The sequence below is a fragment of the Microcebus murinus genome, chromosome 2 (assembly GCF_040939455.1).
Source record: "Microcebus murinus isolate Inina chromosome 2, M.murinus_Inina_mat1.0, whole genome shotgun sequence".
NCBI lineage: Eukaryota > Metazoa > Chordata > Mammalia > Primates > Cheirogaleidae > Microcebus > Microcebus murinus.
In genome coordinates, this window is record NC_134105.1 from 108267794 (window position 1) to 108287224 (window position 19431).

A 19431-nucleotide genomic window follows, 5' to 3' on the forward strand; every position below is an offset into this window, starting at 1 on the left:
TACAAAACAGCTCAAGGTCAGGAGTTCGAAATCAGCCTGAGCAAGAGCAAGATCCCTGATCTACTAAAAATAGAAAGAAATTACTTGGACAGCTAAAAATATATATAAAAAATTAGCTGGGGCCGGGCACGGTGGCTCAAGCCTGTAATCCTAGCACTCTGGGAGGCCGAGGCGGGCGGATTGCTCAAGGTCAGGAGTTCGAAACCAGCCTTAGCAAGAGCGAGACCCCGTCTCTACTATAAATAGAAAGAAATTAATTGGCCAACTAATATATATATAGAAAAAATTAGCCGGGCATGGTGGCACATGCCTGTAGTCCCAGCTACTCGGGAGGCTGAGGCAGAAGGATTGCTTAAGCCCAGGTGATTGAGGTTGCTGTGAGCTAGGCTGACGCCACAGCACTCACTCTAGCCTGGGCAACAAAGTGAGACTCTGTCTCAAAAAAAAAAAAAAAAAATTAGCTGGGCATGCTGGTGTGTGCCTGTAGTCCAGCTACTCGGGAGGCTGAGACACTAGGATCGCTGGAGCCCAGGAGTTTGAGGTTGCTGTGAGCTAGGCTGATGCCACAGCACTCTAGCCCAGGCAACAAACTGAGAGTCTATCTTTAAAAAAGAAAAAAAAAAAAAAGACAATTATGTATAATAGAAGGAAAATAAAACCTAAGTAATTTCAAGCCTAAATTTTGCCATCTGTAGGAAAATATGAAAACTCAAGTTTAATGACTATACTTATATTCATTGTTTTAAAATTATATCACTTCTGTTATAGTGTTACCTACATATTGGCATTAGAGAAGCAAGAGCTTACAAGGCCATGACAGTTTTAATTATCTTATCCTCTGCCCAAGATGAGCATTTAACTAATAAAGAGAGAGAGATAAAGCTGATGCTTTACAAAAAATTTACTCTTATGAAGCAAAGTTTCATAAATACAGTATCACTGGGATTCTTCCTTTCACTTATTTCACTTGTCCCTTTAATAGGATCTGTCGACTTTTTCTAATGAGTTGGTATATGAAATAGATTCAAAGGAAGATACAAAGACAGACAGCTGTGAGGAACTTCACCTCCAATAAGCTTCAACAAACACATTAAAAAGAAAGCTGTACAACAGAATGGAAGCCTTTGTTGCACTTGCACGTAATGATCCAGGAAAAGGGGTAGGGCAAAAACAGACAGATGAATAGTGACAGGCACTGAAAAGATAACTTAGAGAAGAAATACTTGAGCCTTCAACAAGCCACTCACTAGGACTAAACGACAGATGGAAAATTTCTACAGAAGCTACCCAAATCCAGAGGAAGAGAGGACACTCTCAGAATGGACCAGTTTGATGCATGCCTCCCAATGTGGACCAGGGGAAGCAGTAAAAAGAGATGGATGAGGACAGGATTTGGCAGGATATTAATACTTTTTTAGTAGCCATTTCAAAGATTGAGTCTGAATTACATGGGCTTGACATGCAAAGGTATAAGCACATTAAAATAATTTAACTGTCAATTTACTTGGAAGCTCAAGCTAAGAAAATAACCTATCTTTTTTTTATCTAGGTTGTAAATATATTCCCTTTTAAACAAATAGTTTTTGCCAGGCTAACACAAAAGATTCATCAGGGCCAGCAGTGTAATCATGCCTGTAATTCTAGCACTCTGGGAGGCAAAGGCAGGAAACTTACTTGAGGTCAGGAGTTCGAGACTAGTCTGAGCAAGAGCAAGACCTCATGTCTACTAAAATTAGAAAATATTAGCCAGGCATGGAGGCATACATCTGTAGTCCCAGCTACTGGGGAGGGTGGGACAGGAGGATGGCTTGATCCCAAGAGTTTGACTTTGCAGTGAGCTATGATGATGCCACTGCACTTTAGCTAGGGCGACAGAGCAAGACAATGTCTCAAAAAAAAAAAAAAAAGAAAGAAAGCTTCATCAGGTTAAGCTAAGCCCCATGGGGCTCAATCTTCATGTAAGAAGTATCAAAAGACCTTTAAATATTTCTACATTCTCTTACTGCTTATCTAGCTCCAAAAGAGACAATCAAAAAAACTAGAATTTTCAGTAGTCCTCAAAATTTGGCAATACTCACTCTTACTCAGAACTAATGTTTCCCTCTTGGAAATATTAGTATTAGCTCTAGTCCCTAACAGATCTAAAAGCTAATTCCTCTTCCTATGTTCGGTCTTATCTAAACACAAGCAAAACAGATTTCTGCTCAAGAGAGTACACTGGTTTCTAGACCAAAAAAAAAAGATAAGTACAAAAGTCTAACCCCAAAGCTGCTGCTTCTTAGTTAAATACAAAAGAATCTGCTTCCACTTTGGTTAAGGGGTTGGTTACTGGAAGTAAAGAGAGTTGTGGGTAAAGAAAAACACTTAGAAATGGTAAAGAGAGCATTAACATTAATACAGCAAGTTAGCACAAAATTCTCACAATCACATATACTAAGTATAGCAATTGCAATGTGATTATATAGTAATCCATGCACTTCACACATTCAAGAGCAAGTATAAACCCCATGGGGTCACACTTCCTCCCTCTCTTCTCTGATCTAGGGCCCTTAATTTTAATGCAAAAATGTTCTTAGCCTACAAAAAGTGAAGAAGAGTATTTCTTGCCTTGGGCATTTCATGATCACCAACCCCTTGATTACCCCAAATTGCTTTAGCTAAACCAAAGGGAACATGCTGTGTTAGCATCAGATGGCACAAACCATACTCTTAGAGTGAAGCGGTATAAGGGTCTTTTTCAACCTCATGTTAAGAAAGAATTAACCCCTAATGCCCAAAAGCTTTAGTTTAGATATATAAAAAATTAACTACAATCTAGAATGGCATTAACTGTATACCATTCTTGGAAGAATTGAGTAAATAGTCATGGAAAGTACTTTCTGTAGCACATAATTCTCTCACAGAATCCAGGCTGGGAAAGGATATTCTAAATAACTACCCCTGACCAGGTGGAACAGCATGAATTGGGATCCAACCCCATCAGGCTCCTATATTCTGAGATAGAGAGGGTGCTTTGAATGTGTGCACAGTGAGAAACCATGGAACGCCATAGCTAGGTTACTGGGAGAGTAGATGCTAAGCTCCCTGGTACTGGCAGTGAGGAGAGGGCACAGGCTCATAGTGCCTGGGCCTAGCTCCTCCTGTTGGCATGGCTGGTCATATCTGGGTGTACTTCAAAAAAACCTAGTCGGTCTGATGAAAAACTGCAATGGCAAAGCCCTAGAGAAACTGTTGCCCTTTCTCCAATACAATCTTATATACATCACTCCCTTCAATTCTAAACCTTTGAAAACTACAAAGATGGCATGATCTAGACTCGATGCTCTAATCTACAACTGTCCCTATCTTCCCTTGGATTGTTTCTATGCTATATATATATATATATTTTTTTTTTTTTTTTGGAGACAGACTCTCACTCTCTTGCGTGGGCTAGAGTGCCATGGGATCAGCCTAGCTCACAGCAACCTCAAACTCCTGGGCTCAGGCAATCCTGCTGCCTCAGCCTCCCGAGTAGCTGGGACTACAGGCATGCGCCACCATGCCCGGCTAATTTTTTCTATATATTTTTAGTTATCCAGCTAATTTCTTTCTATTTTTAGTAGAGACGGGGACTTGTTCTTGCTCAGGCTGGTCTCAAACTCCTGACCTGGAGCCATCCTCCCACCTCGGCCTTCCAGAGTGCTACGATTACAGGCGTGAGCCACCGCACAGAGACTTCTATGCTACATTAATGTAAACAACTGCTACTGCAACATTCTAAATGCTGTATCCAGGAATCCCAATTTCCAACCAGATGATCATTATTGGTCTATAAGAACAAGAACCATATTTCCCTAGTCTACCATGCAACAAGGGAGTTGGGAAAAGTTATCACCTCAGCTGCACAATGCAGAAGGGTTACTCCTTTATTACCACAAAGAACTAGGCATGGACCTATGAGGGAGCCTTCCTTTTACAGAATGAAATATTGTTTTGTAGTTTAGCTGCTGACATTTCAGGGAACTCAAATCTGTGAGAATTTCTAACACAACAAATAGAAAGAGATAATTATCAAGTTATAAGTAAATGTAGCTAGGCAGAGAATCACAGCATTTTGTGTCTCATTTCCCTATTCCAACACAAAGAGTTTCCATATGTCTCATAGGTACGGTCCTTTCCATGCATTTAAATTCTCTAGTTAGGGCCGGGAGCGGTGGCTCACGCCTGTAATCCTAGCACTCTGGGAGGCCAAGGCGGGTGGATTGCTAGAGGTCAGGAGTTTGAAACACACCTGAGCGAGTCCCCATCTCTATCAAAAATAGAAAGAAATTAATTTACCAACTAAAAATATATCTACAAAAAATTAGCCAGGCATGGTGGCGCATGCCTATAGTCCCAGCTGCTCCGGAGGCTGAGGCAGTAGGATCGCTTCAGCCCAGGAGATTGAGGTTGCTGTGAGCTAGGCTGATGCCACGGCACTCACTCTAGCCTGGGCAACAAAGTGAGACTCTGTCTCAAAAAAATAAAATAAAATAAAATAAAATAAATTCTCTAGCTAGCAAGTTCTTAGCTCTCCTTTATACAGCACTAAACATTTAAACCCTTATCTCAAAATCATGATATGTAAACTATGAAAGGACGAATTGTCTCAACTATCCAAAATCTACAAATTATTTAGTTTCTGGTCCTAGAAGTCTGCCTAATAAAAATATGACCATTAAAAGGTATTCTGGACATAAAAATCACCAATCCCAACTGTGCTCCTTACACTACAAGAAATCTAATAGAGTGTTTTTTTCCTATTTCTAAATAAAGCAACAGGATCCAAGAATCCAGTTTCCCTGCATTAATCTATTCTCAAAATTTGTGTCCAAAATGTATTTTTCTTATTTTAGCAGAAAGCTTGATTCTTAATCAAATACCCCAACAGTATATAGATTTTAACTAAAAACTGATCTAACTTAAAGTTAACATTTCTTCAAATCAAATGATCTTCTAGAGTAACCTCCTTTAGAGAATACCTTGAATATAAAGAATCATCAAAGCAGACTCATTACCCTCAGAAATAAAGATACTATTATATGTGAATGGAATATTCTAAATTTTCCTGTCGTAAGTCAACTATCTTCACTATTTTAAACAATTGCAGTTTTGCACCAGACATGACTAGGTGGTCCCCTGAACTTGGGCAGCTCACCAGAAATATCCCAAACGCGCACAGTCTGGTCCAGGCTGGCTGATACAACTAAGTCTTCTGAGGGATGAAACTGAGCACACATTACATAATGGTTGTGCCCCGTTAACACACTGCAAGAAAAAAAAAAGACAACACCAAATTAGAGGTGAGAATCAACACACTCCTAAATTAAATACCTTTTTCCATATTTAATAGATGCTTATCCAATTATACTTTTATGCAGGCAAAGGTAGGTCATCCTAACAATTCTGAATAAGAATAAACAAGGTCAGCCATTTTATTAGGATATTAAATATGAGATGTCCGATTTCAAATCCAAAGTGTAGTTTAGGCCGGGCGTGGTGGCTCACGCCTGTAATCCTAGCACTTTGGGAGGCCGAGGCGGGCGGATTGCTCAAGGTCAGGAGTTCGAAACCAGCCTGAGCGAGACCCCGTCTCTACTAAAAATAGAAATAAATTAATTGACCAACTAAAAATATATATACAAAAAATTAGCCGGGCATGGTGGTGCATGCCTGTAGTCCCAGCTACTCGGGAGGCTGAGGCAGTAGGATCGCTGAGCCCCGGAGATTGAGGTTGCTGTGAGCCAGGCTGACGCCACGGCACTCACTCTAGCCTGGGCAACAAAGTGAGACTCTGTCTCAAAAAAAAAAAAAAAAAAAAAAAAAAGTTTAGTTTATTATATCTCAAACAAGAAGCAGAACAATTAATCAAAGTATGCACCTAAACTATAGACACAGTTTTGTCATCTTAATGGTAAAGCTTGCTTATGCCAGCAGCAAAGAAGCCTGTCGAGCAAGTGGTGATGAAAACATGAAAGGTTCCACAGCCTGTTGAGCATCAAACATTTTTCCTTGCAAGAAGTGGTCCAAAACCTGGAAGAAGTGGTAGTCAGTTGGTGCAAGGTGTGGTGAATGACAAGAGAGTTTCCAAGTCCAGCTTCTGTATTTGGGCAGCATTGTTTGTGCAACATGTGGTCAAGCATTGTCTTGCAAGAGGATTGGCCTGTCTCTATTGACCAATCTCGGCTGCTTAATTGCAAGCATCCTCATCATTTCATCCAACTGGTTGCAGTAGACATCTACTTTAATCAAGTGACCAGGTTTCATGAAGCTGTAATGGATAATACCAGCACTGGACCACCAGACACCATTAGATTTTTCTGATGAATATTCAGATTTGGTTTTATTTCTTTTTGAAATAGAGTCTTGCTCTGTCACCCCAGCTAGAGTGCCAGTGGCGTCATAATAGCTCACTGCAACCTCAAACTCCTGGGCTCAAGTGATCCTCCTGTCTCAGCCTCCCTGAGTAGCTGGGACTACAGGTGCATGCCACAAAGCCCAGCTAATTTTTCTATTTAGTACAGTTAGTTATCTTTTTATTTTTTTTTTTTTTTGAGACAGAGTCTCGCTTTGTTGCCCAGGCTAGAGTGAGTGCCGTGGCGTCAGCCTAGCTCACAGCAACCTCAAACTCCTGGGCTCGAGTGATCCTTCTGCCTCAGCCTCCCGGGTAGCTGGGACTACAGGCATGCGCCACCATGCCCGGCTAATTTTTTTTTTTTATATATATATATCAGTTGGCCAATTAATTTCTTTCTATTTATAGTAGAGACGGGGTCTCGCTCTTGCTCAGGCTGGTTTTGAACTCCTGACCTTGAGCAATCCGCCCGCCTCGGCCTCCCAAGAGCTAGGATTACAGGCGTGAGCCACAGCGCCCGGCCCAGTTAGTTATCAATCCTCCCACCTCAGCCTCCCAGAGTGCTAGGATTACAAGTGTGAGCCACTGTGCTGGGCCTGAACAGTCCATTTTGGACTGTGTTCTGACACTTTGTCTTTATCCAACCATTGTGCCAAATGCTTGCAAGTGTCAAAAAGAATCCATTTTTCATCACATATAAGAATATGGTATAGAAATGGTTTGCCTTTATGTCGTGACAGCAAACAAAAGCAAGCTGCAAGACAATTTCTCTGCTGATGCTTGTTTAACTCATGTGGAACCCATCTATCCAGCTTCTTTACCTTGCCGATTTGTTTCACATGGTCCAATATTGTTGGAATAGTAATGGTGCTAATTCACATGTAGGTGGATTCGTTCCTACTACAGCTTTTAGCTCATCATTATCTACCTTGGTCTCAGGTAGCCCACAATGCTCATTTTCAAGATTAAAATCACCAGAACTTTTGAAGCTATCGATATACTGTGCATTCACAGCCACATCCTTCCCAAACACAACATTGATATTTTGAGCTGTGTTGCATTGGTTCCATGACGGAACTCATATATGAAAATAACACGAATTATTGACTTATCTACAGTTTCACAAAAGTTACTTTAAAAAAAATTGTGAAAGGGCAGGGCATGGTGGCTCATGCCTGTAATCCTAGCACTCTGGGAGGCTGAGGTGGGAGGATTGCTTGAGGTCAGAAGTTCAAGACCAGCCTGAGCAAGAGCAAGACCCCGTCTCTACTAAAAAAATTAGAAAGAAATTATCTGGTCAACTACGTCTCAAAAAAACGTGAAAGATAATCATAAGCCAAAATGTGTGTGTGAAAACAATTGAGATGTATCTTCACAATAAAAATAAAATGAGAAGTGTCAAAGTGAAATGTCAGCGATATCAACTATTAAACTCAGTAATTAAGGAAATCAGACATTTCATACTTAATAACCCAATAACAATAGCTCTCTTCTTGCCTCTAATGCTTTAGTATTTAAATATTACTAATTTCAGAAGAACTGAGATTAGATAGCTCTCTTCTCAGATTAAAGAAATATTAAAATATCAAAATAAATGGAATCTTGGTAATTCACACTGGGAATTATCTGTTAGATTTTAGTAGAGAATTCCTTTTAAAGAACATCATTTTAAATTGTCCTTATCTCTTCATGGAAAGTTCTATATAGAACTATAGTCCCAAATACAAAGCAGGACAGAAGTCTAGACTTTGACTCAGGTTTTATGGAAAAAGGACTGAAAACCAGCTAAAAGTTCTTATTCTAAAAGGCTAGCTATATGACCTCTTTTCACCAGTAAGAAATTATCAGAAGATCCAGATTCATACATTACTAATGACACTGCCTCTATATTTATTATTTTGTACTTAGAAACTTTTTACAAATATAACCAGTAATCAGCCAGCATACATGGCTCATATGTTCTGAAGAAAAACTCATTATGAAAAACTAAGAATTAAGACTCTTTTTAGCCCTCTTTTTAGCCCTTCCTGCTTTACCAGACACAGGTTCTAGATTGCCAGTTCCACACTCGGATGGTTTGATCGTCTGAGGCACTCAGAATCCAAGGATACTCCTGAAAGATATTCCAAACAAAGGCTTTAAACATTAAACAAACTTGTTCTGTCAGGTTCTTGTAATCACTTTTCTCTTTTACAGGAGCATTCCATTGCCTAACGCTTCAGCTAGATTACTAACAGCAATGTGGCTGCTACTTCTGATATCAGGCTAGCTATTTCCTCTTCCCCACCTCTCCAGCAGCTTTGCCCAACTCTGGCACTTTCACCTGTAAGATTTAAGAATGGAAGCCAGACAGATGCATAATAGATTCTGAGGGGCAGACAGCATAATATGCATTTAGTAATACATTTACTTCTAAATATCATGTGTGTATATTTATATGTAATCTTATAAATGAAGATCCTGTGAAAGGCTCTAACTCATTAACTCTAGGATGGGAATACTGTTTTATGGCATGATTTCTTCCAGTCAGACTATCCAGTTTCAAAAACTTCCCAAGTCTCAGTAACCAAAGCAGAAAGAAACAGGTAAAGATGATTTAGCCTATTTGGAGTCCATAAGATTGTTCAAAAAAGGAAGTATTCCTTATTCACAGATATATCTCCAGTGTTTAGCAAGTATAAGGCACAGATATATTTATTAAACTCAAAAAGTAAAAGAAAACAAAGCTTTCCATAACTTTCTAAGTAGATGGCAACTTGTTCTAGGCAAGGTCTTTAGCAAGTCCTTTATGGCAATGACAAATAGTTTCTACCTAATAGATTATCTTATTGAATAGTTATCATTCATAAATGTTTCAGTTATAGTTTCCTCATTCTCTCTTATCCTAAAATTTTTAAATTTTAAGAAATGAAATAAAGTATACTAAATTAGTAAATTCTTAATAATTCCACTATATTCTTTCTAATGTAATCCAAGAGACTTAGTTTACTGAGAGCCAAAGAATAATACAAGTTAATATTAATAGCACAGAGTTATAGGGAAATCCTGCCAGGTTGGGACTGGATTAAGAGGTAGGGAATCCCTAATACTGTGTTTTCCCCAAAGTAAGACCTACCCATAAAATAAGCCCTGGAAGGATTTCTAAGCATTTGCTCAATATAAGCCCCACCCCGAAAATAAGACCTAGTGATGGGAGTGGCTATGTAGCTTATCTGCACAACCCAGGCATTTCGTCGTGGAGCGGTAGGTAAAGAAGACGATCAGCCCTTCTAATCTGCCCCAAGAGAGCTCTATTGCTCTACATGAGAGATTGGGGCCAATGGTTCTAAAGGAAATAGAGTCACAATAAATTCAGGATGGATTCGGGGTTTGGAGAGTTATGATGAAGTTCCAAAGAAGACGATTTAACTATATTTGAATAAATGTAGATTGTTGTACCGTACTTAAAAAAAAAAATAACACATCCCCTAAAAATAAGCTCTAGGGTATCTTCTCGAGGAAAAATAAATATAAGACCCTGTCTTATTTTCAGGGAAACACGGTATGTAACTCAGTATCTAAATTGACTATGAGGCCGGGCACGGTGGCTCATACCTGTAATCCTAGCACTCTGGGAGGCTGAGGTGGGAGGATCGCTCAAGGTTAGGAGTTCGAAACCAGCCTGAGCAAGAGCGAGACCCCGTCTCTACTAAAAATAGAAAGAAATTAATTGGACAACTAAAAATGTATAGAAAAAATTAGCCAGGCATGGTGGCACATGCCTGTAGTCCCAGCTACTTGGGAGGCTGAGGTAGGAGGATCGCTTGAGCCCAGGAGTTAGAGGTTGCTGTGAGTGAGGCTGATGCCACGGCACTCTAGCCCGGGCAACAGAGTGAGACTCTGTCTCAAAAAAAAAAAAAAAAAAAAAAAAAAAAAAAAAAATCAACTGTGATATCTGATAGATCAAAGAAGGTAGTAAGGAATAGCCTCCTTTGGCTAAGGGAACAGCCTCCACTAGACCCCAAAATCCTAGGACAGAGGGGCATGATTGCTAATACCTCAAAACATTTTTTAGCTTGTCAAAATAGCACCTTAGCTTGTCCTTCTTCCAGATACATCTACTACTTACTGATAATACTCCACATGGAATTTGCCTGCCAACTTTTGTTTTCTAGCTCAGCAAACCTGAAATCAAATCCCTACTTTCCCTTACAGAAAAACAAGGACTTCCTCATAGAGCCCACTGAATCCAATTAAATTCAATTAAGTGCAACCCCACGTGCTTCCTTTTGTAGACAGAAACAAAGCAGAAAGGTCATTACCACACAGATCCTAGAAGAGCTACTCCAAAAACACAATTTGTTATCAAAACATGGATTCTTGAGAGTCAAGTAGATTACTACAGAGAAAATGAAGAATGCTCCAAAAACTAGAGCCACAATGACTACTTACATGATGAAAAAAGGTAGTGCGAATATAATCTAAGTGCCCAAGCAATGTGAAGAGACACCGCCGAAGCTTGTAATTCCAAACCTGCAAAGACAGAAATCCAACTAAGAAACAGAACAGAAGGGTCTTGGGCCTCTGAAAGGTTCAGATTTCATAATGAACAAGTTTGGGTTTATATTTTGGTATTTCTAAATAGGTAGGAACCTTGGTAGGAAGTCTGGTTAAAGATTAATGGGAAAAAGAATAAAAATATTGGTCAGCTAAACAACATGGGGTCAGAGGAGTGGGGACAAGGTTAGGGAAAAGCTTTTCTTTCTTTGGGGTGACACCATCTCTATCTAGTAACAGGAGACAAGATACTTATCCAGGGCCTAACTTGAAACTCTTTTTCCTACTGTATAATTATGTTTTCAGCTTGAATACAGAGCCCTGTTTTATCTGTCACCTTAAAAAAGCAGGACAGGCTGGGCACAGTAGCTCACACCTGTAATCCTAGCACTCTGGGAGGCCGAGGCAGGATTGCTTGAGGTCAGGATTTCGATACCAGCCTGAGTAAGAGCAAGACCCCATCTCTACTAAAAATAGAAAAAATTAATTAGCTGAGCATGGTGGCATGCACCTATATTCTTGGCTATTCAAGAGGCTAAGGCAGGAGGATTACTTGAGCCCAAGAGTTTGAGGCTACAGTGAGCTATGATGACACCATTGTACTCTACCCAGGGCAACAGAGTGAGACTGTCTCAAAAAAAATAACAAAGTAGGACAGATACCATGATTCCAAAGGAAACAACATATAACTATGGCATTTTCTTAGACTAATTTGGTGGCAAATGATGCCCATACATTTTTGGTCTGTACTCACTTATCAAGCAAACGGACTTTAACTTATTACTATGGAAAATGCTACATTGCTCAGTTACGCTGAGCTAATCAGAGAAACAGTATCACATTCGAATATGAAGTTAAGACAACTACCAAAGCACCAGGCATCAATGGACACAAACGAAGATACTAAAACCAGTACCATAAATATAAAACAGCTCATCCAGAAAATGCCCCCAAAAAGTATAAAAATGAGAGGTCAGGTGTATTGTTTTTCATTTAATTTTTAAAAATTTCTTTTTGATATTAGTTTATAATCTATCTGGACCAGCTTGTTACTATTTTTCTTTTGTAACTTATAAAAAGTAATATCATTTCCTATAACAAATTCAGACAACCCAAAAGTATGATCTTCCAAACAAGAATGTAATCTCCTTGAAGGCAAGGTTCTTTGCCATCATGCTCAGCACTACTATAGCCTTAGCACCTAACATGGTGGCTGACGCTAGATAGTGCTCAGTAAGTATGTGTACAAATGAGAAAAGGCAAATAACGTGAAAAGTGAAAAGTACTCCAATACTTTTACCTTCCTCTGTTCAATCATCTATATAGCATATATGTACACAAAAATTAGATCATATCACATATACAACTCTTTAACTGCTTTTTTTGCCTTATAGAATTCAGTGTTTTAAATTTTCTTATTTCTAGCTTCAAATTATCTTGATTCCTGTCAAGCTCCAGAACTATGAATTCTTAAAGACCTATAGAATTTTTAGACCAATACTTTGGCCATTTGTTGGGCTTTCTTAATCTTCGTAAATCATGATTGCATTAATGCTACATTTATCTGGATATATAATAGCAAGCAATATGATGATCTATAACATGACTTTTCTAGATAATTCCCCTTTTTATGAAAAAGTTTTCAACTTTATTAGTCATCAGAGAAATGTCAACCAAAGCCATCGCCTAATACTACACCTACCAGCTAGCTAGTTCCTTTATTTTAATAACAGCTTTATTGAGATACATTTCAAATACCACACAATTTACTCATTCAATGGTTTCTAGTATATTTACAGTTGTGCAACCATCACTACAATCAATTTTAAAACACTTCTATCATACTAAAAAGAAACTCATACCAATGGGTGGTCACCGTCCATTTCCTTCCAACCCCTCAACCCTAGACAACCATCAGTCGACTTTCCTTCTCCATAGATTTACCTATTGTGGACATTTCATAAATAGACAATAACTCCTTTTCTAAAATATTAATCATTTTGGGAATAAATATTTTTCTTAAATGGTATCTAGTCTTTCCTTTCTGAAACAGATTATATAAAACCCAAGTTAACCATACTTGATACTCAATGTTTATCACTATAAATAACAAATACATTATTTGAAATATTACAATGAGGTGATACCTCATTGCTTTTGAGATCTATCAGGTGGTTTGAGTTTCCACTGCCCCCAGGATACAGTGCCTAAAAATTAGAAAGCAGAAAGAACTGTTCTTCCTATAATTCTTTTTTTTTTTTGAGACAGAGTCTCGCTTTGTTGTCCAGGCTAGAGTGAGTGCCATGGCGTCAGCCTAGCTCACAGCAACCTCAAACTCCTGGGCTTGAGTGATCCTTCTGCCTCAGCCTCCCGAGTAGCTGGGACTACAGGCATGCGCCACCATGCCCGGCTAATTTTTTATATATATATCAGTTGGCCAATTAGTTTCTTTCTATTTATAGTAGAGACGGGGTCTCGCTCTTGCTCAGGCTGGTTTTGAACTCCTGACCTTGAGCAATCCGCCTGCCTCGGCCTCCCAAGAGCTAGGATCACAGGCGTGAGCCACAGCGCCCGGCCCCTATAATTCTAATATCTCTTTTCTCTGCAGGCTGCTGTCAGTCTTCATTCCTGTCACAGAAGTTCTGCTGTATAATGTACAACATATAACTTCCTGAAGTAGCTTATGAAAAAGATAACCTTTTTATGAAGTAAATTTCAATGGTTTGGTTGGATACATAGACTTAATGAAAATGACTTACAGAAGTAAATAGAGCAATTTTTTATTTATTTTTACAGGCTCCAAGACACTGCCTCTAACTTTTCCTTTATCACAATCTTCTTCAAAGAATTGCCTATATTCTGTCGGCTTCCTCACTCCACATTAAGGTGCTAAGATATCTAATGCTCTCCTTCTTTTTTTTTTTTTTTCGAGACAGAGTCTCACTTTGTTGCCCAGGCTAGAGTGAGTGCCATGGCATCAGCCTAGCTCACTGCAACCTCAAACTCCTGGGCTCAAGTAATCCTCCTGCCTCAGCCTCCAAAGTAGCTGGGACTACAGGCATGCAACACCATGCCCGGCTAATTTTTTCTATATATATTAGTTGGCCAATTAATTTCTTTCTATTTATAGTAGAGGCGGGGTCTTGCTCTTGCTCAGGCTGGTTTCGAACTCCTGACCTCGAGCAATCTGCCTGCCTCGGCCTCCCAGAGTGCTAGGATTACAGGCGTGAGCCACCGCCCCGGCCTCTAATGCCATCCTAATTAAGCAATTCAAAGGTTACTTCTCAGTCTTTGTCTCATTCTGACCACTTTCTCTATCCCCAAATTCTCACCTTCCTTGACATCCACAAGGCTTCTGCTTCTCTCTCTTGGTTCATCTCCAACCCCCAAATCATTCTTTCCAACCCCCAAATCATACTAACTCTACTTCCTCTCCCTCTCTCTCCCTCCCTCCCTCTCTCTGTCTCTCTCAACTGATGGTTTGTTTTTTTATTCAACCTGCTCCCTTAGTAATATCTTCTGCTACTTCTCCTGTGGCTCCCTCCTTCATGATGACAACTTCCAAATACATCTCTAGTGCAGACATACCTCTACTAGACTGCCCCTTCCTCAGGTATCTCAAACTCATCAGAGCCCAAGATGGAATTCATTACCCATTCATTACCCATTCTCCAGACAACTGTTTTCTTCAACCCAGTGACCTAAACAAACTAGAAGCCTGAAAGTCACCTCATGTACTTTCCCTTGTTGACCCTCCACCAACCATCCAACAAACTTACTGACTCATTTCCTAAAGCTCTCACATCTATCTCCTTCTTTTCATTTCAAATGCTACTGCCTAAGCTCAGGTCTGTTCATGTCTCACATGGACTTATACAATAGTCTAATTGGTATTTCTGCTTCCAGTCTTGCCTAAATCATCCAATCTTTTCTTTACACTATTACTCAAGTAATCTTTAAAAAAAAACCATGTAAATCTGATGTAACTCCTATATTTAAACCCCTTTAATGTTAATGGCTCCTTATTACCTGTATGATAATATCTAAACTCCTGAGCACTACAAACAAGTACTCCATGATCTGGCCCCTCTTGTCGTCTGCCCCCTCTCTCACCTTTTCTCCATACAAAATTAATTAGAGTTTCTCAAATGTATCCAGCTATGTCATGCCTTTTGCCCTAGCACCTGGACTTCTCTTTCCCAGTTCACTTTAAATATTTATCACTCACCAAACTGTACATGCTATTATTTGGGTATATGTTTATCTCAGCTATTAGAATAAAAGCTCTTTCAGAACAGAAGCCATTTCTTATTTATTTTTTTTTTAATTATCAAAACCAAACAGTGTCTAGTACACAGTAAGCATCCAATAAACGTTTGCTGGATAAGTTCTCCGGATAATATTGTCAGAAATCTGAGCTCTGTATGAATTGTACTATCTTTTAGTCCATTCTACAATCCCCAAACCTTTCCACATCCTCTGTCCTTTATTCCCAGTTATGACAGAACCTGTACCTTAATCTTATAGTCATCTCCTCCAGAGACAAACAGTGGCTGCTGCTTATGGAAGTCAATGCCTCGCACTGGACCTGGGGGAGAAGGTAGGCAATGTATGTTAGAGAGATCTATGTTTTCTAACTTCTAGGGTGATTCCTATTCAAGATTTTTTAGTTCTATCATTTGCACATTCTTTAATCATAGAGGAATCCATCTCAAACAAGACTTAAAATACCTCAGAATATAATAAACACTTCTCTTTTAACTTCCTCTTGTCTTACCATCATGTTCATCAAACTTGTCAATGAGAGTGCACATCCGATAATCCCATAGCTGGATGACCCCATTGTGTAAACTAGTCAGGATCCAGGGTCTTTTGGGGTGAAAGCTGAGCCCTGAAAAACAAAACAAGACAGAAAATGATACAATGAGCTAAGTAAGCCCCCACAATGTGACCTTCTGTCAATTCTGATAAGAAAAAGGAACAGCTAGATTAATCCTAGGTTCATTTATTCATTCAACATAGCGGATGATTTTTTTTACTGGATGTCAGACATTGTGAATTTCAAGATGTTTGGTACTGGATTTTTGTTATATTACTTTAAATATTATTGGGCCGGACGCGGTGGCGCGCGCCTGTAGTCCCAGCTACTCGGGAGGCTGAGATGGGAGGATCGCTTGAGCCCAGGAGTTCTGGGCTGTAGTGCGCTATGCCGACCGGGTGTCCGCACTAAGTTCGGCATCAATATGGTGACCTCCCGGGAGCGGGGGACCACCAGGTTGCCTAAGGAGGGGTGAACCGGCCCAGGTCGGAAACGGAGCAGGTCAAAAACTCCCGTGCTGATCAGTAGTGGGATCGCGCCTGTGAATAGCCACTGCACTCCAGCCTGGGCAACATAGCGAGACCCCATCTCTAAAAAAAAAAAAATAAAATAAAATAAAAAAAATAAATAAATATTATTGGGCTTTGTTCTAGAATGCAATCAAGTTACCTGGAATAAACTGATTTTTCCAAGGCTTGTTTTTAAGTTTCATTACAGCGGGTCACAACAGCTTTTAGTCTAAGTCTAATTTGGAACCACACTGTTAAAGTAATACTCTTCTGAGATCTGTACATGAAAACTCGTAGCATTAGGAAGTCTTTCCATTCTGGCTAGTAGGAACACAAACTATTCCCAGTCCTGTGTGAGCTCTAGGGATTGTTCTACCTTCTCCTTTCCAACGGTTCTTTTCTAGGTTTTAGATAGTTTTCTCATACACATACAGATCTGTACTCAAAGGCCTAAGGGGACTCCTTGCAGATATCCAGCGCTCTCTCTATGCAGCTCACTCTTGTCTGGCATTTTGTCCAGCAAATTATAGCTATCTTTGCTTTCTCAAACTTTTGTCTCCTCAGAAAGATCACAGGGTTCTTCCCTCTCCCTTCACTGCAGCCTGGAAACTCTTCCTGGGCAGTAACCTAAAATGACCACAGGACTCACCTTGTTTATTTCCCTTCTCTCATGAATCATTTTTCTGTACTGCCTGTTGTCTGATATCTAAAAACCTTTTTTTCATACATTTTGTTCAGTTGTTTAACATGGGAAGACAAATCTGGTCCTTGTTACTTGATCATGACTGGGAAAGAAAGTTCCCATACGTAACAACTATTAACAGTCTGGAGTATATCCTTTCAGACTTTTAATGCAGTTATGTATAAACATAAGCTTTATTATATTATGAACATGGGGATCACATTATAATGTTCTGCAAACTTCTTTTCTCACTTAACTATATGATATGGACCTCATTATATTTAAATACATATAAATATAACCTCGTTCTTTTTAATTACATGGTACAAATGTACCACACTTATATTATTCTGATAGGCATTTAAATTTTTCTCCCCAATTTTTGGCTAACAGAAGAGCCTCCTGAAGGTACTTCTACATATAATCTAGCCTATTTGCATTATTACTGCTTTAGGCTAAAGACCTCAAAGTGGAATTGCTCAGGAATAGACTATGTATATTTAACATTTTAGTAAATACTGTTTAATTGTAAAAACGCTGTACAGTCTCACCAAGTTTATGAAGGTACTCATTTGGCATACATTGACCAACACAGGATGTTATCAGTTATTTGCTATTTTGTTTTACTAATTTAAGACCCCCAAAAAATTATCACTTTTTTTCCATTTCTTTCATGATTAGTGAGGTAGAGCTATTTTCATAATTTATTAAACATTTATATTTCTTCTAAATTGTCTATTTTATTTTCAGATTGTTCTTTTTTTTAATTATGATATGCAGGAACAGTCATTAATGGTTATTAATCCTCAAATATTCTGACATCTTTCTTTTTCCTTTTCTATTGCCCAAGAAATTAGGAGAAGGGAAAACTCAAGCATTATGAAGATCCATTTCAACTATCCAGGTCCCAGAAATTCTTTTATTTATTTATTTTTTAGAGACAGGGTCTCACTCTGTCACCCAGGCTAGAGTGCAGTGGCATGATCACAGCTCACTGTAATCTCGAACTCCTGGGCTCAAGTGAACCTCCTGCCTTAGCCTCCCCAGAAGCTGGGACTACAGATATGCACCATACCTGGTTCATTTTCTTATGTTTTGCAGACATGAAGTCTATATTGCCCAGGCTGGTCTCAGACTCCATAGGCTAAAGTGATCCTCCTACGTTGGCTTCTCAAAGCACTGGGATTACAGGCATGAGCCACCATACCATTCATGATCACAATTCCCATGAGACTTAGAAAATGCTCAAAACATATTCTCACATTTTTTAAGCTAATGAGTCTACTTGAAACACCATTATACTTTCCCACTTTAATTCTCTCTATAAGAGAACATTACTTTTTAGATGTTAAGTAGGTCCCCCAAGGTCATTTACCTTGTTAGTGGATGTTTCAGGATTCTAAAGCAAGCCCACCTGACTCCAAAGACCACATTCCTAACAACTTTGCTTGCTATGCTGCATCTTGCTAAATATTCCATATATATTTTTTCCAGGTCTCAGGAAACCTTACTTCTCTGGTTTTCCCATTCTAACAATTCTGAAAGACTACTATTGTGATCTCAGTCCTTTGCCACCGACCTACATTCCACCTCTAGCGTTGCCATATTTAGCAAACAAAAATACAAAATTGGCCAGTTAAATTTGAATTTCAGGTAAACAACGAACAATACCAAAAAACCATTCGCTGTTTGTCTGAAATTTAAATTTAATTGGTCGTCTTGTGTTTTATCTGACAACTCTATCAGGTTCAGATTTTATTGGGGCTACAAGCCTCAATGTTCTATTTCCGGATAGGAAATAAAGCCCAATAGAGGCACTGGATGTTGAGATGGTGCAGCCAAGGCCTCCTTAAGTGAGGTAGCCAGTGCTCGTCTCCAAAAAAGCTACTGACTCGGGTGCGAGTGACAGAGGTCGAGACTCGGTCCCTAGGGCCACTCCACATAACAGTAATCAAAAAGCCACTGCTCTCCTTGCTTATAAAGTCTTCACAGAAAAAAAATAAAGGTTGCAGGGCCTTGGTAACAGAAGAATAAAAAGTCGAGAACACAGCCTCTAGAAGAGCAATGGAGGGGAAAGAATAAACAGCGGACTTAAGGGAATCCTCTGCGGTGAGCGACCCACGTTATACAGGTTAAGTCAAAGGCCCAGGACATGCCAAACAAGAGAGGACTGGAGAAGCGCTGGCCAAGCCTAACCTCTCTTCCTTCCATCTGCCTGTGGGTCCGTCTGGTGGGCCCAATTCGGCCGGTACGTCTACCCATTCTCTCTTCCCCTCTGTCAACGCTGCCGCTGACATCAACCCTCCGTGTTCCCCTTTTTCATCTCCACTACCTTTGACCCGCGCGCTCTTGGTCTCGAATTTGGTTAGCATCCTTCAGGCCTCCGAATCGGACGTCCTGATGGGAGCCCCGCCACTCCCCGCTGATCTTCGGGCGCTTCCACGTCAGCGACCCTGGGCCGCGGATCCCGGAAGCTCCCAGACATACGAACTTCCGGCCTCTGGACCTCCAA

At 39.7% G+C, this 19431-nt stretch overlaps 1 protein-coding gene across 1 annotated transcript in view; it reads right to left on the reverse strand.

Moving 5' to 3' along the window:
• Positions 1-19409, reverse strand: part of COPA (coat protein complex I subunit alpha) — a 42033-nt gene extending 22624 nt beyond the window's left edge. The window contains exons 1-6 of the mRNA XM_012749154.3: positions 19252-19409; positions 15687-15800; positions 15424-15497; positions 10805-10885; positions 8410-8486; positions 5177-5286 (exon numbers count right to left, since the gene is read on the reverse strand). Coding sequence (XP_012604608.2) covers positions 5177-5286; positions 8410-8486; positions 10805-10885; positions 15424-15497; positions 15687-15800; positions 19252-19291 — 496 coding nt within the window. The 5' untranslated portion in view covers positions 19292-19409. The remainder of the gene's footprint in view (positions 1-5176; positions 5287-8409; positions 8487-10804; positions 10886-15423; positions 15498-15686; positions 15801-19251) is intronic.
• Positions 19410-19431: the final 22 nt, after the last annotated feature.